Genomic DNA, 27,606 nt, shown 5'->3' with positions numbered 1-27,606 from the left:
GTTACAGACTCCACTAACCCAGAAATATTACCTCGGGTTAAGAACTTTGCTTCAGGATGAGAACAGAAATCGTGCTCCGGCGGTGTGGCAGCAGTGGGAGGCCCCGTTATCTAAAGTGGTCTTCAGGTTAAGAACAGTTTCAGGTTAAGTACGGACCTCCAGAACGAATTATGTTCTTAACCTGAGGTACCACTGTATAATGCTTTCCTTCTTAAGTTTCACCCTACCCATCCAAACCCGCACAGCTTGCTAAAGAAACGCTGTATTATTTGGAAACCTGGCACTCGGCAACGGAATATTAATTGTGCAAAACCCATGTGCATCTTTGCATAATTGATTCCAGTGGCAGATTCCAGTGGGCCTTCCTAGCACAGAATTCAAGTTACTTTGCTAAATGGGGAGTTGGAGGGGGACAAGGGAAGGGAAGCTGGCCTTTTACCTCCAGAGTTCAGAAAGCGTTTTCCCACGCCCACCGGCGGGTACTTCTCGGCCAGCGACCACTCTGGCCAGCAGAAGCTTTCCGCCGAGAAGACCACGTTGCTCTTGAACTGCAGGAACTTCCAGAGGAGTTCGATGGGGCTGCCTGCCAGGATCACATCGTAGCTGGGAAGCAGACAAGAGGGCAGATTGAGAGCTTTTAGCGAGGGGCCTCAGGTGAGCAAGGCAATGCTTTATTGTGAGGCTGGGACTGCAAGTTCAGCCTGTGGCTGTCTCCAGGAAAAGAGCATGCCCATTTATAATTACTAACAGTACTCATTCAACATTTTATAGAATCCTAAAACTGTAGAACTGGAAGGGACCCGGGGGGTCATCTAGTCCAACCCCCAGAAAATGCAGGAATCAAAGTCTAAAGAAGCCTTGGCAGATGGCCATCCAACCTCTGCTTATAAACCTCCAATAAATGAGAGTCCATCAAATTCCGAGAGAGTCCGTTCCACTGTCGAGCAGCTCTTACCACCATAAAGTTCTTCCTGGTGTTTAGTCAGAATCTCCTTTATTGCAATGGGATCCATTCGTTCGGGTCGTACCCTCTGGAGCAGCAGAATACAAGCTTGCTGCATCTTCCATGGGGCAGCCCTTTAGTTATTTGAAAATGGCTACCCTATCACCTCTTAGTCTCCTCTTTTCCAGGCTAAACATACCCAGCTCCTTCAACCGTTGGCCATCAGCCTTTTTGGTTTCCAGACCCTTTATCTTCTTGGTTGCCCATCAATTTCAATAGCCCTGTGAGGTTGGCTAGGCTAGAAGTAATTGACCTGCCCAAAGCTACCAAACCAGCTTCTATTACCAAGTGGGGGGATTTGAACACAGCTCTTCTCATGTCACCCATTAAAGTGTGGTAAGTCACAAATATCTGGGTGGGAATTAAATGGTCGGCTGCCTCTCTTCCTCAGAGAATGGATATCCCCATCCCAAGCTTCAGTTTCCTCCTGTTTCCACGCCTACCCCCACTTTCCTCCCTTCAAAAGGAAAAGACCCTGACCTCCCCATCACTCCTTTATCAGGTAAAGTGCAACACCAACTTATTTCCTCGTGACCTGCACAGCTAATATATTATATCCTCATCTCACCTGCTCTGAGTTGGGGGCCCACGCAGGCAGAAGAGAAAGAAAAGAAAAGAAGTGCAATGAAATGAACAGATCAAACATGTAAGTGTTAAGTCTCACAACAACCCTGCGACGTAGGCCTCCCTCACAGTCAAGTTGTTGCGACTGGCATAGAGAGAATCTGTGAGCTCACCTGTCTACAAACATGACAATTAGGTCCTCCTCATTGGCATGTTTTTTCATTTCCGCCTTCAGCCAGCGGACCTTCTGTCCTCCGCCGACCGTCCGAGCAACGTCTCCACCCTTCCAGTCTTCTCCTAGGCCGAGAGTCTGGGAGACGACAACAACACAAAAGCAACAGGGGTGGAAATTCGTTATTTTCTTCTAAAGCAAAACTGTCCCTCGACTGGTAATGCCTCTTCCACCTTGCCTGGGTGGAACAGGGCCGGCCCACTCACGAGACAAAGTGAGGCGACCGCCTCAGGCGGCAAGACCCACAAGGCCAACAGAGCCATCTTCCAAGGAATGGGCTGCTTGCTGCTGTGGTAGCAACGACAGCGACGGGACATTTCTTGAAGGCTGGATCTGCTGCCTCCATGACAGTCCCACCAAAGCCACTTCTACAGCGGCCTCTTGAAGAGGAGACGCTGCTGGTCACCCACCCCAGTGGCACCATTTTGTGGTTCTCCTCAGGTGCCAAAAGGTCTTGGGCCTGCCCTGGGATGAAATATAGCCTACTGTGCAAAGGCAAGAATCTCCTCTGCTGCTCTGCCACCTTTGCCTCTGTCCCCTCCCCCATCAATTCACATGTGGCCCCTGGAAGGTTTCCTGTAAGGAAATGTGGCCCTCAAGCTCAGAAAGGTTTTCCCTGGCCACTGCAATACAGTCATGCCCCATGAGGTACCAGAGAATAAGACTGCTGAGGTAATCCGGGGACAGTTAAATTAAGAGCTGAAATTTGGCTCTACATTCTACCTCCCCCCCCTCAAATGTTTTTATTATTTTAATGGAAAGAAAATATCTGCTATTTTCAGAGTTTCTCGCACCTTGACAGTGTAGTTGAAGTACTTGGCCGTCCGCAGGAAGCGCTGGTAACCCTCTGTCTCATCTGTGGCAGCTGTCAGTACCAGGAGTTTGCCTGAAAATAGGAACACACATTCCCCAAATAGAGTCAGGAATGGAAACCAGAGGATTTACATATATAAACTGCACCTTGGCTATCAAAGCCAGGATCTATCTCCGGTTCTAAAAAAAGCTAGGTAGGAATTAAGAATGCTTTCCCCCCCCAAGCCAGTTCCTCAAAAGCAGAAGATGGCACCATAAGTGCATATTTCCCCTGAAGATTTTTGGAAGCATTCACAGATTGAACAAGTCCAGCAATCGTAGAGAATTTAGCAAGAGCTCTTTGTGGAGAGGCAAAATGTTTGGACACATGAACTTAGAAATTTAATACTGTTAGCCCATTCTTCCCCAGAGGATTTCAGGATTGAAACCAGGCTTTTGGATAACTGTCATCCAATACCCTTTTAAATGTGTGTGTGGGGGGGGAATTTACTGGTTTGTTTTCGTTTTTTATTATGTCTTTTGTGAATTTTATATCTTATTCTTATGTTGCGAACCGACCTGAGTGCTATGGCTATAGGGTGGTATGCAAATAATAATATTAAAAGCTCTTTTTATGCCGGATCCACTTAGGGTTACCCAGCAAAGAAAGAGCTTTTAAGGTCTCCGCCTTGATTGGGTTTGGATATGCGGGATTTTCCTGTATACAAAGAACCCCTGGAAGTGAACCCCCGCCTAAGATGTGATCCTACAGTGTAAATCAACAGTGCAAATTGTGAAAGTGGGTCCCATGTTGCAGCTTGGTGAACATGTGTCGGAGGTGGGTCTTGGTTCTGGACCAGTTGAAGACCACCGCACGACACTATGCCCAGCTTTCACCTCAGGAACCCTCCAACTGAAGGTTTCTAAATTCTTCTCTACTACTGAGAGCTCAGCTCACCAAAGCGTCTCCTCCTCTCTCAGCAGCACAGAGCCTAAGGGCCTTCTCCCTCTGTCTACCTTCTCACAAGCTATCACATTCCTGGTGATTAAGTGCTGGAAAAGATGCTCTTCTAATCCTTGCAGGGAGGAGAGAGGCCCAGGGGGAGAGCAGGGGGAGAGCGGAGGAGATCTACACCACCGGGATCCCTGCTAACAGGAGCGAAGATTTTGCGCGCTCAGGCAGGCAGGCGTGTTTGGATTGGACCCAGATTCAGATCGCACCGGAGCCACGAACTACACGTATTCCGGGCGCCGGCTGCAAGCGCGTTGAGTAAGCAGAGAAGCTTCCCAAAAACAACATCGCTAGTAGTAGCCAAGGCCAGGCGCGATGTGACCCGCTCTTACGCACCAAAGGAAAGAAAGAATTTTGTCTTGAATGTTGATGGCATCGAATTGAATTGAAGGGGTTCTAGCAACAAGGTTAAGATTGGATTGATAATAGACAATAGATAAGCTAAATAGGATTGATGAATTTGCTGAATTAAATCTTAAAAGGGATACAAAAAAGGGAGGCGTGAGGAAGTCAGGAAAATTAGTTAACTAAAGATGAGAAATTAAAAAAGAGGGTTTTCTTTTGTATGTGTTCTTTTTCTCTTTTTCTCTTTTTTTATGTTTAATGTCTGTATTTTTGTATTTTGTAATTTTGTATCTTTATATTTTTTCTTAATTTCTTTACTGTTAAAACCTAATAAAATATTATTAATAAAAAAAAAAGGAAAGAAAGAATTTTGGTTTGCAGGCCGGCATCTAACCAGGCAAAAAGAGATCTGGTCAAATAAGGGTTGTGCATTTGAAAAGCATAAACTTTTCAACGCAGATGTTTTTTCAAGCATCAACTGGTTTGCTAAAGAACACTAATTACAAATAAACTCTTGGTTATAGTGCAGCCAGTAGATATGATAATGATTCCATTTGTATTTAAAAGACGGGAAGCAAGGTTTTCCTCTAAATGCAAGTCAGTCACTGGGCCATTCCTCTCTCGAGCTTTTGTGCAGGAACACTTGGGTCAGCCTACGCAGCCTTCCCAAACCTGGTGCTCTCCAGATGTTTTGGAGGGCAACTGACATCAGCCACAACTGGCCAGCTAGGGCGGATAGGAGCCAAAAACAATTGGTGAGCTCAAGGTTTGGGAAGGCTACCTTATAGGTTCAGGACTGGATCCAGAATAAGTCTGCAACCCTATATCCTTCTACCTAAAAGATCACTTTGCCCCTTCTGTACCCAATATATCACTGTGAGAAGGCCTCCTGAAGATCTTATCAGGGGGCCTGTTCTTCACAATAGAGGAACAGGGCCTTTATTGTGGTGGCACCTTCCCTTTGGGTTGTATGGGGTATTACCTCTGGTGGGGACATGTCATGCTTCTTCTGGGGCAGTTTGTCCACCTTTGGCCCCCAGTCTGCACTCAGCTGTGGCTCCTAGAATCTGTCAGCATGTGACAGCGCACACACCTCAGGAATGGCTTCGACTGGCTGGCTAAACCAGGTGAGGGTAGCTGGTGGGTCTCAAACACTCTGTGAGTTAGGGACTTCCTCTGCTTGCAAAGACAGGCTCTGGTGGATTGAGGGGATGGGACCAATAGTGGGTCCAACAAACAAGAATGGGTTTTCTGTATGTGCTGTAGAGGGAAGTGAGGGGCAGATGGAAAATAATAATAATAATAATTTATTATTTATACCCCGCCCATCTGGCTGAGTTTCCCCAGCCACTCTGGGCGGCTTCCAACCAAATATTAAAAACAATACAGCATCAGACATTAAAAACTTCCCTAAACAGGGCCGCCGTCAGTTGTCTTTTAAAAGTAAAATAGTTGTTTATTGCCTTGACATCTGCTGGGAGGGAATTCCACAGGGCAGGCGCCACTACCAAGAAGGCCCTCTGCCTGGTTCCCTGTAACCTCACTTCTTGCAGCGAGGGAACCGCCAGAAGGCCCTCAGCACTGGACCTCAGTGTCCGGGCTGAATGATGGGAGTGGAGATGCTCCTTTAGGTATACAGGACCAAGGCCATTTAGGGCTTTAAAGGTCAGCACCAACACTCTGAATTGTGCTCGGCAATGTACTGGGAACCAATGAAGATCTTTCAGGACTGGTGTTGTGTGGTCTCAGCGGCCATTCCCAGTCACCAATCTGGCTGCCGCATTGTGGATTAATTGCAGTTTTCGAGTCACCTTCAAAGGCAGCCCCACGTAGAGCGCATTGCAGTAGTCCAAGCGGGAGAAAACTGATCCTAAACTTCTGCTGCCTTCTTTGAGAGAAGAAAAGGCTCAGGAACCCTACCCCAATCTGGAGTGGAGTCCCTAAGACAGTTGGTTGGCATCTTGTACGCCTCCTTGCAGCAGCTTTTGCAGCCAAACTGGTGAAAACGTATTGCTCTGCTTTACTTTGGATCACATCAGCCAGGCCAGGAAGGGAGGTCTTGTCATCTGGGCAGCCCAGGACTTCCAGACACACTGCCCAGGTTTGGGCCCCAGGGAGGTCATTTCAGTGCTGCTAACACAGCAGTTTGGCTTCACCCCCGGAGGCGCACTCCATTGTCTCTTGAGACAGACAGATGCCAGCACCCAAAACAATACATTCCCTTTGAAATTCCCTCCCTTTGCAAATCATACAGGTGCTGCCTCTGTTGTCGTTTGAGAAACCTGCTTCTGAAGACCTTCACCTTCCAAGGAAGGTTTTAAGTGGAGAACCTCAACCCAGTCATCGTCTGTGTTCGAATCATCTTCAAGTGTTTTTATCTGTGGGACTGCTTTTTAAACGTTTGCGTGGTTTTCTGCCCATCTAGCTCAGGCCGGCAGCAGCATTCCAGCATTTCAGACAGGGAGTCTTTTCCCAGTCTGAGATGCTCCAGAGACTGAACCTGGAATCTTCTGCAAAGCAGATATTCTGCCATGCATCCTTCCCCAATGAGGAATACGTCAGACTACTAGCAGAAAAAGAACCTTCACTCTTGTACTTGCTGACAAACAACACTGTAAATCATTTATATTTTTATGTGAGCCACCATCTCAACAGTGACATTCATGGCTTCATGGAATATTTGACATTTTTAAAACAGCAGCAAAAATTTCCTGGTATTTGTCCAAGCAATAGACTGGTCCCGCCAACCCTATTTTGGTCTTCCCCACCCTCCACATCTCAACAAACAGATGAATACAGATGCAATGGATTTCTAGGAGGAGAAAGGCTTCTCTCTGCACATGCATGCAAAAAACCCACACATGCGCAGCCTCTCTTGCAGTGGCGGCTGCAACCCACACAGCTGCACTGGCTCAGAGCATCGGAGTAACTCTGCTGGGACCAATGACTCTTCCTCGTTCCCATGGCATCTTCAGCTCAAACCAGCTGTGAGAAATGTCTCAATCCAGTGGTCCATTGCCAGATTCCTGGGGAGTGGGGCCTAGTGAGTCATCCCACCAACACAGTTCCTTTTGACTCATAGGAATCTCTGCCTTATCCTGTGTAAAACCACTGTGGCATCGCAATTCATTATTGGCGATTCAGACAGTCGGTGGCTCCTCCAGGATTTCAGACATGACTTTCTCTCCCAGGTCTACCTGGAGAGATCGGGAATTGAACTTGGGCAGATTCTCTATCACTCAGCTATGGTCTTTCCCACACCATATATATATATATATATATATTCACACAAACACACCTTAGAGGCCAACTAAATTTGTCTTGGTATAAGCTTTCATGTGCATGCACACTTCTTCAGATACGAAAGCTTATATCAAAATCAAACTTAGTTGGTCTCTACTGTGCTTCTGGACATTATATATATATATATATATATATATATATATATATATATATGACTCCGTCAGACTACTAGCTACCTACCAGAATCTATATCTATCTATATCTATCTATCTATCTATCTATCTATCTATCTATCTATCTGAATTTCAATTTTATACATTTCAGTAATTTTACAATCATTTTGACATTTCAAAACTCGACTTCCCTCCCCCTCTTTCTGTGGTTCCTTAAATTTGTTTTTTATATATATTTTCTGCCCATTCCAAATTAATTTAATCATTTATTCATCTACTTTAAATGTACAGTCATACCTTGGATCCTGAACACCTTGGCACTTGGAAATTTTGGCTCCCGAACTCCGCAAACCCGGAAATGAGTGTTCCGGTTTACGAATGTTCTTTGTAATCTGAACGTCTGACGGGGCTTCCACAGCTTCTGATTGGCTGCAGGAGCTTCCTGCAGCCAATCGGAAACTGTGCTTTGGTTTCCAACCGTTTTGGAAGTCGAACGGACTTCTGGAACGGATTCCGTTCGACTTCCAAGGTACGACTGTACACTCTTATAAAACTGCAGGTTATTTACAATAATCCTGCCAATATTCTTATCTGTTTACAGTTTGCTTGTAAATATTCAATAAACCATTTCCATACTTATATTTTAAAAAAGCTTGTTATCTGGATTTTTGATTTTTCTGGTAAGTTTCACCATTTCTGAGTATTCCATAAACTTTTGTTTCTTGTTTCATCGGGGCTTCTTCTTCTTTCCATTTTTTGGGCGAACAACATTCTTGCTGCTGCAGTCATGTACATGAATAAATTTCTATAGTTTGGGTAGTTCTGTCCATATAATTCCCGCCTCTTCTTATTAATCCATTTATGGAAGATGGATGCAATGCTGTCCCATCATTTGGGACCAATAATCTCTATTGGAAGAAAATTAGGCTCCAGATTTCTCTCATGTGGACTGAATGAATCAGGAACGGAGGCGGAGCAGAGAATATTCACTGTTTTATTATATCATTATTTATTAGTGTTGTTAGCCGCCCTGAGCCCGGCTTCGGCTGGGGAGGGCGGGATATAAATAAAATTTATTATTATTATTATTATTATTATTATTATTATTATTATTATTATCAATGTAATCCCGCGACAGGGTGAGCTCCCGTTGCCTGGGTCCCTGCTCCTGCCAACCTAGCAGTTCGAAAGCACGTCAAAGTGCAAGTAGATAAATAGGTACCGCTCCGGCAGGAAGGTAAACGGCGTTTCCGTGCGCTGCTCTGGTTCGCCAGAAGTGGCTTAGTCATGCTGGCCACATGACCCGGAAACTGTACGCCGGCTCCCTCGGCCAATAAAGCAAGATGAGCGCCGCAACCCCAGAGTCATCCATGACTGGACCTAATGGTCAGGGGTCCCTTTACCTTTAAAGGCATGGCAGGCTGGTAGAAGGGTGCTGAGTGGCATGGAGTTGAGGCGGGTACAGCCTCAAGGAAAAAATGACACCCCCCCCCAATGATGCATCTGCCACAGATCTCCCTGCTGTTCCAGAACTGATGGGAACCTGAGCAAAATCCATCTAATGCAATGAGGTCCACAGGCTTCGCCAAACACACACAGAGGCCTCATGTGCTTACATGGCACAATAGCACCCACACATTGGCACAGTAAGCCTCTGTGACCACACAGCAAGGGCAGCGTCACTGAAACCTACAGGACCAGAGTGGCAGCCAGCGGATTCTGGTAAATCTCAAGTTCCAGCCCAGTCAATGGAAGCAGCAGAATGGAATGGTAGAATCCTGATCAGGTGGTACCATTTCAGAATACGAGAGGTGGGCATGGAAGGAGCAGTTTTAAAAATGCACCCGTTGAAAAACTCCTTGCAAAATGAAGAACTTGCAGGAAGAAAGGTAGCTGAGCCCTGCTGCGTTAGTTTTCTGTTTTAGGGAGTTTAAAAAAGCAAAATGAAAAACCCCAAGGTTCTTTCTAAAATTCCTTACAAGACACAAATGGATCTGGTCTCGTTTCCATTTGCTGCTCAATTCCACACTTGGCAGAGAGGCATTTTACGCTGCCTCCACCCTGCACAAGAATGCAAAATCAAGAATACGGGGCATTTATTTGCGTATTTTATTATGTGCATGCCCCCACCTATCCTCCAAGCAGCTCAAGGGGGTAGACACAATTCTCTCCCCCGCCTCATTTCATCCTCTCAACAACCATGCGAGGTAGGTTAGACCAGGACCGAGTGGGGATTTGAACCCTAGTCCAAAATCTAAGGTCATGCACCATGTGGGCAGAGTAGTTTAATAGTAGCAATTCTTCAGAGCCGAGTCTCTGCAATCAATCTAATGGTGGACGGAATTAAAATGAGAATAAAAGGCACATTGTGTTTGCAGTTTCCTGAGACAAGAGTGATGGGCAGATATCTTGCTGGGCCCTGTCTCTCCTGGCTGTTCCCAGCTATTTAAAAAAAAAAACCGTAAGAGCTGTGTCTCTGAGGCCTGGCACAGGTAAGTGGTAACTTCATCCTGGGTCCCCTCCGCTCTCCTCCTTTTAAATCCCTGTGCGTCTCCTTTTGGCTCCAATGGTCCCAGACAGCGCCAGGGCCTCTGGCTCCTCAATGGGCCTTTCAGGGGATCAGGAATGCAGCCTTGGGGGAAGGCCAACGCTGCTGCTGTCAGGAGGCCTCTGGCTCACAAGGGAAGGTCCCTCTTAGTCGGAGGGTAAAATTTGCACAGAGAAAGCCGTACCTCGGGGAGAAAGAGGACCAGGGTGCTTTCGGTCACCCAGGGACAGAGAGAAGCAGAGGGAAAAGAGGATGCCAAGACTCCCTTAGGAAGCGGCTTCGTACAGTGGTACCTTGGTTCTCAAACGTAATCCGTTCCGGAAGTCCGTTCCAAAACCAAAGCGTTCCAAAACCAAGGCACGCTTTCCCATAGAAAGGACTGCAAAACGGATCGATCCATTCCAGACTTTTAAAAACAACCCCTAAAACAGCAGTTTAGCAGGAATTTTACTATCTAATGAGACCATTGATCCATAAAATGAAAGCAATAATCAATGTACTGTACTATAAAATAAAGACAGTATTGTAGATGATCAAAATTAAAATTAATTTTTTCTTTCTTTCTTGCACTGATGATAGTCATTGTTTTTCCCCCATTTCCGCAGTCACACAATCAATCGATCAGGAGCTAAACCGGGCTCCACACAGTCACAAAAACAAATCAACCGAAAAAGCCTGAAAAACAAAAACGCAAAATAAATAGCAAAAACAAAAGCACCAAACTTAATCCATTCTGGAAGTCCGTTTGACTCCTGAAATTTTTGGAAACCAAGGTGCAGCTTCTGATTGGTGCAGGTGCCCCGGAAACAATAGCCGACAACCCCATCAGACGTTCAGCTTCCGAAAAATGTTTGAAAACCAGAACCCCTACATCCAGGTTTTCAGCATTTGGGAACCAAGGCATTTGAGTACCAAGGTACCACTGTACTTGGGAAAAGGCCATGGCTCGGCTATAGAGCATCTCCAGGTAGAGATGGGAAAGATACCTGGTTTGAAATCTTGTAAATGGACCAGTGGGTTGATGACCCAGTCTAAGGCAGCTCCCTAAGTTCCTTGTGCAGACTCAGATCACTGCCCCATCTGGCGAAGTAATGTCTGCACGGACAGGCAGCGAATCTCCAGTCTCTCCCAGTCCTACCTGGATTTGCTGGAGACTGAACCTGAGGCCTTCTGCATGCAAAGCATATGCTCTGCTAGTCCTTCCCCTAACAGCTACTTCAAGCAAATGTAAATGTGCCTCAGCTGATGCAGCCCTCAGTCTGAGAAAAAGGTTTCCCGTCTGAGCTCTGGCAACAAAAAGAGGCTGCCTTTAAACCAGGGTGGATTTGATTTAAATCACTAGTAAGTAAGACTTGATTTAAATCATAATTTTTACAGAAAGACTCATTCTTGCTGGTGTACTCTTACTATTTACAACCATTTTTACAGTTATATCAACAATTATTGATTTGGTTATACTATTAGAAATACATATACAGATAATTATGAAATTATTGTGAGGTTTTATAAGTTAACTGTTTGTATTTGGACAACTTTTCCGCCGTACTTTATTGGAAGGAGAAATATAATCATTTCCTTAATAACAATTTATTTATCTAAAACAATAACATGATAGCATATGTATCCATGTTTGTTAACTGGTGTGGTTAAACAATTTAAACAAAAAACTTAGACTGAGTTTAGCACACATGAAAAACTTAAAACAAATCCTTATTTCCTGATGAATAGCCTTTGGACTATAATGTAACTTAAATTGATAATTATATTTAGAAATATTTTTCCTCCAAAAGCATTTTATTTTAAAAATCCGTTTTAAATGCCAAAAATCCGCTGGAAAAAATCATTTATTTTTATGCTTTAAACCCAAGCCAAAAAGAAGCCATCCTTCCCACATCAAAACAAACATCTCCTGAACAAGGATTTCTCCTCTCAGCTGTCGGCGCCGCCACCTAGCCTGCCAACCTACGATTATATCCCTCTGGCAATATTTTCCAAGCTACTATTTTTTGCTCCTCAAACTCTGGAAAGTCTGGCGAGAGCCTTCCCAGCCCGTCCCACTCCCTGCGTCGCCAGAGAATTCGAGAACCAACCAGGAACGTCTCAAATTGTCCCGTGCGCTCAGAGAGAGAGAGAAGCTGAAGAAAAAGGCACCAGTCAGTCAGAGGCAACTGAGAAAGGGAAGAAAGAAAAGTTATTCAGCAGCCGCCTAACAAAACCTACTGCAGGAGCGAGGAATAATGGACGAAAAGAAAGAGCATTAAGAGGAATGAGAAAACTCTAGGTGAAGAAGTGGTCAAACTTTGTGCTCGAATATTCCCAGTTCAACAGATAAATTAAGTTAGTGGGTTGGTGCTGAGGGAAAAGTAGCAGGCATGTTAGCTCCGTGTGAGGAGGGGAAAACATCTGTGGACTTTCCAGTTGCTGCTGGACTACAGTACCCATCGTCCTAAATCACTGGCCATGCCTCCCTCACCCTTTCCTTCATTGTGAACAGGTCTTGGTACCATGTTTGCATCAGAGGAAAGAAGGAGCTGGCTGGGAGATTACTCCTGTGGCTGCATGGTTTGGCTTACCACGCCGTCCAAACTGGATTACAACAAGTTAAAAATACAGTATTAAAAACAGTTAAGCCACAATCAAAAATAGGGTGAGCCCTAAAAGACATCTCTCAGGTGTCAAGACCACGAGAAACAGGTGTGCCTTCACCTTTCTGTGTGGCGGGAACGCCACAGCTCGGCAGCTGCCACAAAAAATGCCCTCACACATCCCACACTACCAGGTGGGCTCCCTCAGACAATCTTGACAGACAGGAGGGTCTGTAGGGATGGACTGCAGTGTTAGAAACTCAGGTAGATAATCTAGGCACCAAATGGCTCCTTAAACCAGGGCTACAGTTGCCAAAACTGAGTGCCTGGTTGGCATTCTGGGGCCAGACGGCTTGAAAGTCGTCTTTTTCGATACGACTTTTTGGTTCCTGAAATTCATTCTGATTGTGGCCTTTCAGATATTGGGGGCCTAAGTTGTTTAGGGCTTTAAACGCTATGGCAGAATGAGACCTTAAGCTGCAGGCCTGGCGCTTTAAATTACCTTCCAATTATGCTCAAGCCAACTTATGCTTGCTTCAGTCTGGAATTGTACAAACCATACTTTTCCTCTCCTAAGGATTCAGCCCTTTAGCAATTGTTTAGCCACAGACAGAGAGTGCAGAAAAAGGACATGTGCTGCAAACTAGTAAGATTTAGGACTAGGAATCTCTAATCCTTGAGCCCAAATAGAGAAAATGCAAATAAATATGATAATGTCTTAGTCTGGCGGTGTTCCATTCGTGGACATAGCAATACCTCTCAAAAACCGGACAGCTGTCTCCACGGTCCGTATATTTCCTTTGGCAGTCAGTAATATTTCGCAAAGCCGGAAGTCACTAGCCCCATGAAATCCTATCCAGCAACTTCTGTAAAAATAATTACTGACAGAGCTGACTGGGGGGTGAAAGAGAGAGGCCATCTCCCTGGAACTCACATTGGAGAGCTGTCCTTAAACAACACTAAGCCACCGAGAAAGATCTATGAAGGACAGGATCCAAGCCAAATTGCAAACTGGGCTGCTCCATCTCCGTCCCAAACAGGAAACACAATGTTTGGAAAACAACAAGAGAAGAAACTCACTTTACAGTCTACATTGAACAAAAAGGTCCAGTCACCAAAATCTGGTCGCCAGTGTGGCACAGTGGTTAGAGCAGCCTTTTTCAACCTCAGGCTCCTAGATGCTGTTGAACTACAACTCCCATTATTCATAGCCAGCATGGTCTTCGGTCAGGGATCATGGGAGCCATAGTTTAAGAACGTCTGGGGACCCCAGGTTGAGAACGGCTGGTAAGTGTGTTGGAACAGGACCTCGGAGAGCAGGGTTCAAATTCCCCCTCGGCCATGAAGCACCCTGCCTCTAAGCCTAACCTGCCTCACAGGGTCTTTAAATGGAGTCCATTCATTTCAAATGGATCTTCTCTAGCTGGCTTGTTGGTCTAGAGCAGCCTTTCTCAACCTGTGGGTCCCCAGATGTTGAACTACAACTCCCAACACCCTTAGCTAGCAAGGCCAGAACTCAGGGATGATGGGAGTTGTAGTCCAACAACATCTGGGGACCCACAGGTTGAGAACCGCTGGTCTAGAGGTATGATTCTTGTTTAGGGTACGAGAGGTCCCAGGTTCAAATCCCGGACGATCCCTATATTTATAGCCTGGATAGCTCAGTTGGTTAGAGCATGGTACTGATAATGCCAAGGTTGCAGGTTTGATCCCCATATGGGACATATAATTTTAAAATTATTATTGATTGAATATATTTGTTTGTTGCAGACGTAAAAAGCCTATGGGCAACTTACAGATAAAACAAGGCATGCAATGTCATAAATACAAATGTTTTTATAAAAAATGCACAGGCGATAAAACACCTCGAGCCAAACTGCTAACAGCAAGAGCACCCGCATTCAAGCACAAAACTTGCTATACGCAAAACCCTTTTCAAGAGGCAACAGCCCCAGCAGACAATATTAATCACCAGCTAAAAAGCCGCTAAACGATAAAATGCTGAAACTCCTAGAATGATGCCAAGAAGCTGGTAGGTTTCTTTTGTGCCCCCAGTTTTGTTGCTTGTGCCTTGCGTTTTCAAGTGCAAGCTTAAAACACACAACCCTAAAAATAGGTTAAGTGTGAGGTGGGCTCAAAGGGCGTCCCAGTGCATTACTTCCAAGAGCTCACTTTGCTTTAGAGTAGGGATGGGGAACCAACCCTCTACATCTCCTTGGACTCCAACTCCCATCAGCCCCAGTCAGCACAGCCAATGGCTGGAGATGATGGGAGTTGGAGTCCTGCAATATTTGACGGGCCACTGGCTTCCCCATTCCCACTTTAGCAGTTGCCAGCTCTCGACTTCAGAAGTTTGAAGGAACATGTATCTACAGGACTCCCTCTCCTGGTATGCCCCGTGGAGGACCTTAAGGTCCATAAATAGCAACACCCTAGAGGTCCCGGGCCCTAAGGAAGTCAGATTAGCCTCAACCAGGGCCAGGGCCTTTTCAACACTGGCTCCGGCCTGGTGGAACACTCTCATGAGACCAGGGCCCTGCGGGATTTGATTTCTTTCTGCAGGGCTTGTAAGACAGAGTTGTTCTGCCTGGCCTTTGGCTTGGAACCAGCCTCTTTCCTTTTCCTTCTGTGATGGAACCCCTATTTGGGGACTTCCCTGGCTTTTCTGGCCCACGTAGGACCAGTCTGGATAGTTGGCCTCGATGAAGATTTGACGTTTTCTCCCCCCCAAACAGTTTTTGATCTGGGCTTCCACTTGAAATGAGGCTGCATTTTAAGTAGTATTTTAATTTTGTTTTTAAAGTTGTATTTTAATCTATTCTTTTTAAATCTGATGTTAGCCGTCCTGAGACCGCCCTTGGCCGGGGAGGGCAGGGTATAAATAAAAATAAATAGATAAATAAAAGGCAAGTATTTCAGCCACAGGGGAACCAAGGCAGGCCAAACCACAATGAGTCACACAAGCCAGGAGCAAGAAAAGTGCCACCTTTGTAAATTCAGCAATGCAGTTAGGTCATTTTAAACTCTGGACTTTATGGCCTTATGGGTGGAAAGGGAGCTCTTTAGACGCCAATGCCTGTTTTCAGTTCAAAATGCGGTAAGTCAGCCCTGCTGGATTTGGGGGTCCTCATTTTGGTGAAGAGCCCTCGAAATTCAGCCCTGAAGTCCCGCCCTGATGGACTTCCTAGAGGACACACAGAAACATCTAGTTAGCTACGCTAAGAATGCTGGACTTAGATGAACCTCGGTGTGATCCAGAACAGTAAGCTATGACTACTACTTACCCAATATTACCATAATCAAGAACAGCAGCAGCAGCAGCAAAACAACCATGAAATATTTCTGGGCAGCAGTTAAGTTGCAATTTTGCAAATTCTGTTAAGTCGCCAAGTCTGCAACTTTCACATCACAAGCAAAAGGCAGTAAAAGATGCTTCCTCAAACCATCTAAAGGAAGAAGTGAGGAGCAGCAGGAGGAACTGTTTTTCGGTCCCAAGGGTAGAGGGTACGATGCTGCGGAAGAGCCACGCTAGGGTGTAAGAGGATACGTGGATACTGAAGCACTGTGGGGTATCGACCCAAACCTCCCACAACCCAACCATGGCGAGATTATGTAGGTCAGCATCACAAAGGGAGAATGAACCAAGACAGGCCAAGTCACCACCTGGACAAAGCGCTAAACTCTCTCAACAATACATTCTTTGATTAGCTTCAAAGCGCTTGTCAGATCTTGGCAAAAATAAGAAAAAGACTTGGCAAAAAAGGGAACCTGCACCAGGGGTTGCGGGCTGCAGGTTGGTGGGATCTACTCTGAGATCTACGAACTGGGATCTGTTGCAAAAGACAAACACTTAGAGAGAAATCCTATGCATAAGAAGCCGATGAACAGCGGGGCTGCTGCTGCTGCTCTGGCAGAAGAAAGACAAGTATTTTTAAGACTGTTCTGTGCCAGGCTGCCTGAGCTGAAGCAGGGCACAGCCACTGATCACCTTATTCCTAGCTGTCCATTCCTCTCTTGAAATCATCCAAGTTGGTGGCCATTATTGCTTCTCATCTGACCCGTGTAACAACCTTTCCTCTCTGCTCCCCCGTTACACCAAAACACATCAGTGCATAATATTAGTGCCATGTGTGTGTCTGCATGCACATTTTGTAAAGATGGCCCTGGTAATATTTCCCTTCTTCCGCTATCACATGGACTATGTCAAGTGCTCTCTATATAAACACACACACACCTTTCTGATTTCCCTCTGTTCCCCCTCTGCCTGGCTCACTTGGTCAATCACAAGGAACGGGATGTACAAATGGTTATTTGCAGCCAAGAATGTCACTGAACTACAACTCCCACAATCCTCAACCACCCATTCACACTGCCTGGGGGCTGATGGGAGTCGGGAGCCCAACACCATCTGTAGGGCTACACCTCTCCAGATGTTTTGGGACTACAACTCCCATCATCCCTAGCTAACAGGACCAGTGGCCAGGGATGATGGGAGTTGTAGTCTCAAAACATCTGGAGAGCAGAGTTTGCCTATGCCTGGGCTACATATTTCCCGTCTCTGCAAACGTCTTGCTTTCTGACCCGAAAGCGATGCACTCACTCCAGATGTTGGGGACGACCTCTCTCATCATCCCAGGCCCACTGATCGGGAGTGATGGGTCTTGGGAGTCCACAACCTCCTTGGCTGCTTACCCGCTCAGAGACCCCACAGCTAATTCTCTCCTGACCTCCTCGCTGGCCCAAGTAGGACTAATTCAGCCAGCTAGCCCTGGTGACTAACGCTTATTGGATGGATTCCCCCCAAATTGATTTTTGAACTTTGAATTTTATTGTTATTCATGCTTTTATACTGTATTTTATGCTGCTTCTATGTTGTATTGCAATTAAAGTGTTTTAAATTTGTTGTTAGCCGCCCTGAGTCCGGTTTTCTGAACCGGGAAGGGCGGGGTATAAATAAAAAATTATTATTTATGATTATTATAGCCCCTCCAGCTTCTCCCAGAAAGCGAAGAGAAAGGCCAGCAATCGTGCAAGGCGCTGGCGCGCAGCTTGCAATTCCCGGGTCGATCCTCTTTTTCCCCTACATGTATTTGCCAATAAGCCTCTCTCCCTCCTCGTGCGCATATATGTATGACACCCCCATCCCCGTTTTTGCACCCCCCCCCCACTGCAACCTCTGCCTCATTCCGGCGTGGAAACACTCGATCCCTGGAAAGGTCATTCTGCTACCGATCCTGACAAGCCCCCACCCCACCCCGATCTCGTCTCGTACCTGGATCGACGGCCTCTTGATCTTCGTCGCTGGTCGCGGCTGCGCCCATCAGCAGAGTGGCTAGGATCGCGGCGGCGGCGCTGAGAAAGACGCATCTCTGCCGCTTCATGGTGGAGGCGACCCGGGAACCGAGGCGAGAGACTGCGGGGCCCGCTCGGGCTGCTGCTTTTTCAGCTCTCGCGATCGGCGGGGCCGGACCGACGTCAGGCTCCTCCCCGCAGCAGCCCCGCAGCTGGGAAAAAGAAGGGGGAGGAGGAAGGGGAGATCGGAAACCCTCTTCCCATTTCTCCCCCCTCCACTTTCCTTGGGCGGAATGAGGCGGCGGGACCCCGATATTCCCGCTGCGCCCACCCACGAAACCAGGAAAAAATTAGTATATAGCCCCGCGAGAACCTTCGTGTCTCTTTCCTGGTCATTTTCATCAATGGGAGCCCATGGGAAAAAAAGAGAGAGGCCGCCATCCAATCGCGCGGCAGCTCGGGCAAGGGGCGGCCAATCGGGACGCGGGGACTCCCCCCTCTGCGGGCCAATCAGGAGTCTGGAAAGTTCGGGACGGCGAGAGAAAGTAGTAGAAAATCTGGTCGTGAAAAGTGTTTGGAAAGGGGAGGAAGGAGGGGGAGACCTGCGCTTCCTCCAATGCCACGTTGCCAAGAAAATAAATCTGAGCGCGGGGTAGGTGGGAGATCTGAAAGGTGTGGGGGTTCAGGGAGGAAAGGTGGGTTGCCGTTGATTTTAAAGGTATTAAAGCCCTCTCCCCGTGCTGCGCGGTATCACTTCGCGTTTGTCAAAATGATGGGAGCCCAGATGATTCCACGGCAGCCTTAGCCACTTTCATACACCTGCTGAAAACCAGGGCTATGCAGGAAGTTAATGATACATCTTTCTGCAATAGTAATTGATGTATGTCTCTCTCTCTCTCTCTCTCTCTCACACACACACACAAACACACAGGCTTTTTTTAAAAAGAATGAAATAGTGGTCTATAAATATTTTTTATAACTGAATACATATCGCGTGTCTGTTTAGCACTAGAATTCGAAACATTAATTTCACATGCCTTGTATTGCTTTCCCTGCCTCATCAAAACTTAATTTTGCTCAGGCCAGCGGCAGCCTACCCAGGCGTGTAATTTTGTTTCTGTTAATTTGTTTTAAAACTGCCGATTTTTATCTATACTTTGACAAATGTTTCCTCTACTTCGTTTTCAAAGTTTGATTTTATCAGCAACAAAGGACAATGCCCAGCAATCTTTGATGGTAAAGTCACCTAGCGAACTTCATGGCTGAGTGGGGACTTGAACCCTGGTCTCCCTGGTCTGACACTCTAACCACTGTACTGTACTGCCTTTGAAGACGTGGGCAGTGGGACACACGTAACTGTAAACAGCTCCGTGAATTCTTTCGTGCCTGACGTTCATTTGCCCTCTCAGGCTTCAACAGACAGGGATAGCCCTAAGTGGATAACCTACAGCACTGTCTGCGTGTCAACTTGGCGGCAGAGCAAGGAGTAAAAGGTGGAGATGCTGGGGATCGAACCCAGGACCTCATACATGCAAAGCATGCGCTCTACCACTGAGCTACATCCCCGAGCTCAAATAAAGTGTTTCGAAGCTCAGTACTGCCCTTCAACCTGCCAATTGTTATCTCCCAACTTTTTCTATCCCCTACTCCTACATTTCATTGTGCTTGTTGGAGGGTTTATTCCGCCGGCACTCTGCACATGTTCAGAAGAACGCTCCTGTTGAAGTTTCATGATGCTCATCATAGCCCTAAACATTGGAAGAGGAGATGACATTCCTTTGCCTTGGGCTCCCTTTGCCTTCCCTCCCAATCGCCACCAGCCATAAATCACTGCCTCTCCCTTCTCACACAAACAAGCCATTAGAAAGGCTTTGCGCCAAACAGAGGCGGAGTTTAGGACCCCGCGAAGTCGCTTCCCCAAGGAATGTGAGTTGGGAGCACAGCGCGATTTGCCCCTGGTAACATGGCGGCTTGCGAGCGGTTCCACCGCCCGGGGAGATACAGCCTAAACTTCCGGTATTAAAGCGAAAGCTCTTGCCTGAGCGGGATGCGGCCCTGCTCTATCTTTTTCCCGCTCTCTATGGTTGGAAAGCCTTATCTATGCACGCTGCGTTAAGAGAACCAGCGTTGGGAAGCTAGCGCGTTTGATACCGGAAGTGTTGGGAAGGAGTGTCTGCGGGAGGTTGTGCCGCTTTGATCGCTCGCAGGATGGTGGAGAAGAAAATCTCAGGTACTTCGCAGTGGGAATGGGAGGACGGCGGGGCTGCTGGGCGCGAAGGGGGATCGGTGTTCTCCGATTTAAATAGCAGTTGCCAAGAAAATAATGGGAAACAAGGAATGCATGTTTTGCATTGTGCTGTGATCAGGAGCAGCCCTTTGCAAAACAAAGGATATTCTGGGAACCCCAAAATAATGCTATAATCCGGCTTCCCACCTGCCGAACTATTATCATCACCGTCGTTGGTGGAGAGTTTATTCCGCAGGGACTCTGCACATGTTCAGAAGAACGCTCTTGCTGAGGTTTCATTGTGTTCCTCATAGCCCTAAACATTTATCTGCCCTTGGCTCGAAGGTCCCAGTGTGGGCTGCTGCCATTAAAACACAATATTTGAAACAATTTGCAATCGCAGAAGCGAGGTGGGTCCTAGAAGTTTTTGATGTGACCCGGGCTTAATTTTGAACTAGCATTTACTGGGAAAACCTGGAACTTATGCTGATGCTAGTTTAGCACCTGGTAATGAGAAAGGACCTTGGTGTGGAATCTGTGGCCTTCCAGATGTTGCACGACTCCAGCTCCCACCGTGCCTGACCATTGGTCATGCTGGCTGGGGCTGATGGGAGTTGGAGTCCAGCAGCATTTGGGGGCGTTCCCAATTCCTGCTACAAACACAGTATCCCTTCCAGGGGTAGCCATTGGGAGTGCTCTTCAGAAGTTGCTGAACTCCAGCTCCCATCAGCCACAGCCAGCATGGTCAGTGAAATATACTCAGAGTCGCGAAGTGATTTCATGCTCTTTATTCAGCTCATAGTGGTGAGGAGGAATGAATCAAAGTCCCCTCAAAGTATCTGCTTTATATACATTATTTACACAATGGGCTGCACATGATTGGCTAATTCCGGAATTCTACTGTAAGCCAATCAGGTTGTGGATTCACTTCTATCTGGAGCATGATTGGGTAGTTCCTGCCAACCAATCATACTGCTGCATTGTTCTAGGACCAATCAGACTGCTGCATTCTGAATCCTATTGTTCTAGGACCAATCAGACTGCTGCCTTTTGGATCCTATTGTTCTAGGACCAATCAGACTGCTGCAGTTTGGATCCTATTCAACTCAGTACATAACAGTCAGGGGTCAGGCATGATGGAAGTACGTGAGCTTACCACATAGGAGGGTATCTGAGCTTGAACAGAGTGCCTTTTGACTTGCCACTGATGAATGTCAGCCTCTCTCAACAATCTGGAAACGAAGGGACAGTGTTTCTTATTTGGAAGAAGCTGGCACCAGGCTGCCTCTTAAAAACTGAATCTGTAGGAGAGGATTTATTCTTTGTAATAATTTTTTATACCGTTTTATTTTTCTAAACAAATAAACAAATCTTAGCCACCTTAAAACATAAGAGCAGAACCTTTCAAAACACTGAATTAAAACATTACAGATGAAAATCCAATGCAATAAAGATTCATATTTAGGGCAGTATGCTTAAACAGAAAAACAAAATATTCTTGTGAACAACCAAAAAATTGCAGATAAAAATCAAATACAAAAATGCAATACAAATTCCTCCTATGCTCTGGCATAGCACCTACTTGCTCCTGCCACCGGATGGTGCGTTAGTAGAACATAATCTTGAGCTAAATGTATGTGGTAGTGCGGTCACCGTGGGGCTAATGTGTCTGTTAGACCTCTAGGGTGCTTTGTGATGGTGGGGGACAATGAGGCAGTTCCTCCCCCACCCCAAATGAAAGATAATCTCCAGATTCCCAGCTTTCTTTTTCCAAAAAAAGAGTAAAAATTTCCAACATTTGTAGAACGTCAGATACGAGGCCAGGTGTGCAGGCACTATTCTGCTCCTTCGTTTTGGGGAGAGACTAGTCTGCTCTCACCTTTCAGTGGTTTTAACTGATGAATGAAAGCACCAGAGCATAGACAACAGTAGTTAGGCTATCCCTGTCCATTTAGGGGGCATAGCTGGGCCACCAGCTGAAGCTGATTTAAGGCAGTCCTTGCCACCAAGCTATCCTGAGCACAAGGCCACCTGAGCTTCAGCAGAGGCAATTCAGATGTTCAGGGGCATAGCGGAAGGCCCAAGGGGTGTCTCCCCTGGCAGACTGTGGGTTGCTTCGATTGGATGGATTTGATATCCCGCTTTATCACTACCCGAAGGAGTCTCAAGCGGCTAACATTCTCCTTTCCCTTCCTCCCCCACAACAAACACTCTGTGAGGTGAGTGGGGCTGAGAGACTTCAGAGAAGTGTGACTGGCCCAAGGTCACCCAGCAGCTGCATGTGGAGGAGCGGAGACGCGAACCCGGTTCCCCAGATTACGAATCTACCGCTCTTAACCACTACTGGCATCAGACACAGCCCTCTCTCTTTTTCTCTCTCAGCACGGTCTCAGGACCCCAGCCAGAGGCGCATCTTAGACCGGGCCACCCGGCAGCGGCGCCTGAACCGCCAGTTGGAGGCACTTGAGAATGATAACTTCCAGGATGACCCTCACGCCAACATGCCCCAGCTTGTGAAGCGCTTGCCCCAGTTTGACGACGACGCTGAAACAGGTGAGGGTTTGTTTGTTGGGTTGCATCTGTTGACTTCTGCCGTCTTCCTTTCCTCGTGGCTCTCACTCTGTTAACTTGCACCACTTCGCTGCTGGAGGTGGGTCACAAATTCCTCTCTATTTTTGTAATATACTTTTTTATTGAATTCCCGAATTTTTACATATTCACTTCAAAACGAATAGTTACATTGTTTCATACGTTGTCTTCCCATCCCTACCTCTACAGTGTTTTCGTTCAAACGCTTTTCTACTGCATTATATATCGGACTCTTATCTGTTATATAAATCCCTCTAATACAATTACTTTATCATTTTCCTTCCGCTGCTCCTATCTCAAATCCTGCCCGTGATTTCATTTCACTACAGTACTTTTTCAATTAGTTTTTTTTTAAAAAAGGCCTCCATTCTTCTGTAAACAGTTCATCATTTCGATCTCTTAATCTTGCTGTCAGCTTTGCCTTTTCCACGTAGTCCATTACTTTTAAAAGCCATTCCTCCTTTGTGGGAAGGTCACAAATTCACTGGCCAAGCTGGATGGAGTTGAGCAGAGATGGTATCAAGAAAACGGGAAATGGTGGGAGACAAAGGTGCACTCAAGATCCACTAGCTGAGGGAGACAAAGGTGCACTCAAGATCCACTAGCTGAGGGGCTTTAGGATTTGGCAGAAGCCCCACTGATATGGTTCCACCATGATGGATGTGTTAGCTCAGGGGTGGGAGGCCGGTAGCTCTTTAGAAATTGCTGGACTCCAACTCCCATCATTCTTGACTGTTGGCCATGCTGGTTGGGGCTGATGGGATTTGGAGTCCAACCGCATCTCAAAAAACCCCCACAGGTATTCCTATCACTGCACTAACGGAACACCCCAGATATAGATATACCTATCACTGTTCCATCACACTGTACAAATAATAAATTTATATATATTTTTCCTCAGTAAAAATTATTATAAAGGTAAAGGGACCCCTGACCATTAGGTCCAGTTGTGACCGACTCTGGGGTTGCGGCGCTCATCTCGCTTTCTTGGCTGAGGGAGCCAGCATGACTAAGCTGCTTCTGGAGAACCAGAGCAGCGCACGGAAACGCCATTTACCTTCCCGCCGGAGCGGTACCTATTTATCTACTTGCACTTTGACGTGCTTTCGAACTGCTAGGTTGGCAGGAGCAGGGACCGAGCAACGGGAGCTCACCCTGTCGCGGGGATTCGAACCGCCGACCTTCTGATCGGCAAGTCCTAGGCTCTGTGGTTTAACCCACAGTGCCACCCGTGTCCCTAAAATTTATTATAGACAGTAGCTAAAACTTTTTAAAAATTTCAAAATGCTAATGTGGGTCATTTCATTCACAATCCCTGAAAATAATGGATTATTATTGGCACTGGGAGTGTAGATAGTAACATTTCTCTCCCTACGTTTTAATTATTTTATTTTATTGGATATAACAATGCAACTGTTTGAGAGATGCAGAAACCAACAGGGGCTTGCCTGTTTGACATCATATGGCCCTCAATTTGAAAAAGAAAAAAATGGATGCAGAGCAGAGAAATTATTATTGAAGAGAGATCGTAACAACAGCATGAATAAGAAGAGCATGGAAGCATGGCAGAGCGGTCAGCAGCAAGGAATACTATCAAATCCAGATAATATCATACTTTGCATTCCCTGGGTTTTGTTTTTACAGGGAAGAAGAAGAAGAAAACGCGGGGAGACCATTTCAAGTTGCGTTTCCGCAAGAACTTCCAAGCCTTGCTGGAAGAACAGGTGCCTCTAGGCCCTCCCTCTCCCCTTTGTGGGACGTGGGTGAGGCATAAATATTCTTTAACAGTTGCTTCGCTTATGTACTCCTTCCTTATGGTCTTATTTCCCACCCCACCCTGGATTTAACAGCGCTGTTTAAATATAAATGTTTGAACAAAGGCAGACATTATAGCCAAGCCATTGCAAGCATAAAAGTGCTTTGTTAGTTTTGTGCGAAACATCTACATGTCGTTGGATTTGCGGCCTGGAGGCTGTGCTGTGTGTGGAGACGATTTAGTCAGAAAGCTCACTGGGCATAACGCCGCAAATGATCCTTACAAGAGCGATAGGCTTGTAATAAATGTTGCGGATTGAATTGGGGGGGGGGTCAGGTTTATTGCAGGGTTGAGATTAAAAGTGGAGACTTGCTAAAGTTTCCAGGCAAGCTCCAAACGTTCCTGTTCTTAGGCCAAGAGCAGGGGGCAATGAATGTGGGGCTCTCCAGAGTGTTTTGGACTACAACTCCCATCAGCCCCAGATGTTGTGAGCAGTGGTCAGGGATAATGGGAGCTGTAGTCCTAACAGAATCTGGACGGGAACCATTTTGGCTGCCACGGGCCTAGAGGGATGTAGCGAGGAAGGGACCACTCCTCCCAGAGATGGAAAGGATAACCTTCTATAGAACTAAGCGGACGAATTAAGTTTTTGCCGTTAGCTTGGATTGGGCACCTTTCCACACACCCCAAATAAAAACTGAAAATATATCCCCCCCCCAAAAAAAACCAGCCGCAGGCCAGTGAGGACTGAGCCAGCTCCGTGGGCATAGACTGTTGACTGAGGGGGAAAGCGATTGCACAGGCAGAACTTTGAACAGTATCACTCTATACTTCAAGGAAGCATTTCCTGGGACAGGTGTGTCCGTTATTATGCAGGCCAGATCAATATCTGCCCTACCCTTCACAGGCCAAATTGGACAGGGAGGCAGGGCTGCTTGCCAGTCAATCACCTGGCACCTCAGTGTCGGTAGGCGATGAGCCTCTTTTCTGTAAGCTGTTAGGGCATTTGCTTCGCGCTTCCTTCTCCAAGGAGCTCAAAGTGTCACACCTGTTTAATCCCCGCGACAACCCTGTGAGGTAGGCTAGGCTGAGAGCGAGCGACTGGCCCAAGGTTGCCCAGTGAGCTCCATGGCTGAGTGGAGGATTTGAACCCAGGTCTTAGTCCAGCCCTTACACCCCACTGGCCCCACTTTGAAGCTGCACTCCCAGCGCTCCTTCAGAGAGCCCTCTTCCATGTGCATCAGATGGTTTGATTCTTCCCTATATAATGCATGGCGTGAGGCTTGAGTTCATATCCTTTTCTCCCCTCTGGACTCCCCAACAGAACCTGAACGTGAGCGAAGGACCCAACTACCTGACAGCGTGTGCGCCCCCTTCCAACCTGCCCCAGCGCCACTTCTGCACTGTTTGCGGCTTCCCGTCGAACTACACATGTGTATCGTGCGGAACCCGGTACTGCTGCGTCAAGTGTCTGGGGACGCACCAGGAAACTCGGTGAGACAGGCTTGCAAACAGCAGCTCGCCTTGGTTGCCACCAGCATGAGCTGCTGTTCCATTTCCTGACCCAAAACCGCAACTACCAAGGGGATTTTAAAAGAATAATAACATGGAACTGTTAGGACAGCAAGTGGCTAATGTAGTGCCCTAGGGGTGCTGTTGGCCTCCGACTCCCATCAGCCCCTGGCCAGTGGCCAAGGATGATGGGAGTTGTAGTCCAGCAACATCTGGTGTGCACCGGATTGGTTGTTTAGCGGTATTCGTAGCCTGCCATTTTCTCGCTACGGTATTTAGTAGAAACGTAGGAATGTCATTGTGTAGTACTCAGAGCCTGAACATTTCTCTCTTTACAATGAAAATGTAAGGATGTCGTCACTCATTCCCCATTGGAGGATTTGCAGTGCCTCCCCACAATCCTGGTTTTGCACAGTGGGGCAGGGGAGCGCAAGTAAAGGCAGGTTGCACAACTGCAGCGGCCATGACATGGGAGCAAGACAGGAGGAACATGAAGAGGGGGAAAGTGATGGTTTAAACCAGGGGTCAGCAAACTTTCAGCACTGTCCCTCAGACCTTGTGGGGGGTCGGGCTATATTTTTTTTGGGGGGGGGATGAACAAATTCCTATGCCCCACAAATAACCCAGAGATGCATTTTAAATAAAAGCACACATTCTACTCATGTAAAAACACGCTAATTCCCGGACCATCCGCAGGCCGGATTAAGAAGGCGATTGGGCTGGATCCGGCCCCCGGGCCTTAGTTTGCCTACCCGTGGTTTAAACAGTGACAGAAATTAATGGGGGCAGGATGCAAAGTTGGTGAGCAGGTGCAGAGCCCCTACTTCAGGCATTGGCAAACTTGGTCCTCCAGATGTTTTGGGACTACAACTCCCATCATCCCTAGCTAACAGGACCAGTGGTCAGGGATGAGGGGAGTTGTAGTCCCAAAACATCTGGAGGGCCGAATTTGCCTATGCCTGTAGTTGTGGTGTGTTTTTTTTAAGAATTAAGTGGGTTTTATACAGCTTTTCAGGTGACTCTCACAAAGAGATTCATAAAAGACCATTATAGCAATAAACAGCCGTTAAAGAGAACTGAAAATGCCTTGTTAGGCTTTCTTCTGAAACTCCTGCTCTCTCTCTCTCTCGCTCTCTCTCTTACCTGAAGGTGTCTGAAGTGGACCGTCTGAGGTGTGTTCTAAGGAACTTCCCTGTGCTGCCTGTGGAAGGAGCATTTGTGTGGCGTACCTGTTTCCTTCGAATGGGTTGGGCCTGGAGCTGTTCCTCGCTTTGAGGCTGAAGGACAGGAAACCAGGTTTCTCAGAGACGGAGAGGAAGGCCGCTTTGCCTTGCGCCATCATCTGTCACTAGCATTTTGAGTAATTAAAAAGTATCTGTGCTGTAGCCTTGGGGCTTGGATCGCTTCTTTTGAGTCGCCTGGGACTATTTGTCTGGCAGATTTATATATTTGTACTTGGAAATTTCCAACCCGCTCTTTCACAAAACGCAACAAGGTGGCTCACAACATATGAAATGCTGGGTAATGGGTCTCGGTCTATGAAGCATTTTTAAAAATCATCAACAGACGTGCTGCAGCTTTGTCTGGTTCTGCTCGTAGCCAGAGAGCTGTTCACACATTACATTCAATGGGTGTACAGCCAGTGATTGCGACAGTGAAGCCAAATGTTGGAAAGATTCGTGACAGACAAAAGAAAGTGCTTTTTCCATGCAGTTCATAATTAAACTACCACG

General features: G+C 46.7%; 2 protein-coding genes and 1 non-coding gene across 4 annotated transcripts in view; 1 reads left to right on the top strand and 2 right to left on the bottom strand.

The window, feature by feature from the left end:
- PLOD3 (procollagen-lysine,2-oxoglutarate 5-dioxygenase 3) overlaps positions 1–18,185 on the bottom strand; it is a 33,324-nt gene extending 15,139 nt beyond the window's left edge. The window contains exons 1-4 of the mRNA XM_053361238.1: positions 17,770–18,185; positions 2,594–2,685; positions 1,741–1,877; positions 440–603 (exon numbers count right to left, since the gene is read on the bottom strand). Of these exons, the coding sequence (XP_053217213.1) occupies positions 440–603; positions 1,741–1,877; positions 2,594–2,685; positions 17,770–17,878 (502 nt within the window). The 5' untranslated portion in view covers positions 17,879–18,185. The remainder of the gene's footprint in view (positions 1–439; positions 604–1,740; positions 1,878–2,593; positions 2,686–17,769) is intronic.
- A 1,098-nt stretch (positions 18,186–19,283) lies between these two features.
- Positions 19,284–19,355, bottom strand: TRNAA-UGC (transfer RNA alanine (anticodon UGC)). The gene has a single exon. It is a non-coding gene; the product is annotated as a tRNA-Ala (tRNA).
- A 508-nt stretch (positions 19,356–19,863) lies between these two features.
- ZNHIT1 (zinc finger HIT-type containing 1) lies at positions 19,864–27,258 on the top strand. 2 transcript variants are annotated; one of them, XM_053361242.1, is made up of 5 exons: positions 19,864–20,019; positions 22,399–22,569; positions 24,250–24,368; positions 25,686–25,855; positions 27,023–27,258. In XM_053361242.1, exons 1-5 carry the CDS (start codon positions 19,998–20,000, stop codon positions 27,042–27,044), a joined length of 504 nt encoding a protein of 167 aa, XP_053217217.1. In that variant the 5' UTR covers positions 19,864–19,997; the 3' UTR covers positions 27,045–27,258. The 2 variants fall into 2 exon arrangements, with proteins under 2 accessions (XP_053217217.1, XP_053217218.1); XM_053361243.1 differs by having other exon boundaries at positions 19,873–20,019; positions 24,250–24,329.
- The last annotated feature ends 348 nt before the right edge of the window (positions 27,259–27,606 follow it).

This window comes from Podarcis raffonei, chromosome 13 (genome assembly GCF_027172205.1).
Source record: "Podarcis raffonei isolate rPodRaf1 chromosome 13, rPodRaf1.pri, whole genome shotgun sequence".
In the NCBI taxonomy this organism is placed as follows: domain Eukaryota; kingdom Metazoa; phylum Chordata; class Lepidosauria; order Squamata; family Lacertidae; genus Podarcis; species Podarcis raffonei.
This window is presented reverse-complemented; position numbering and strand designations above follow the sequence as displayed.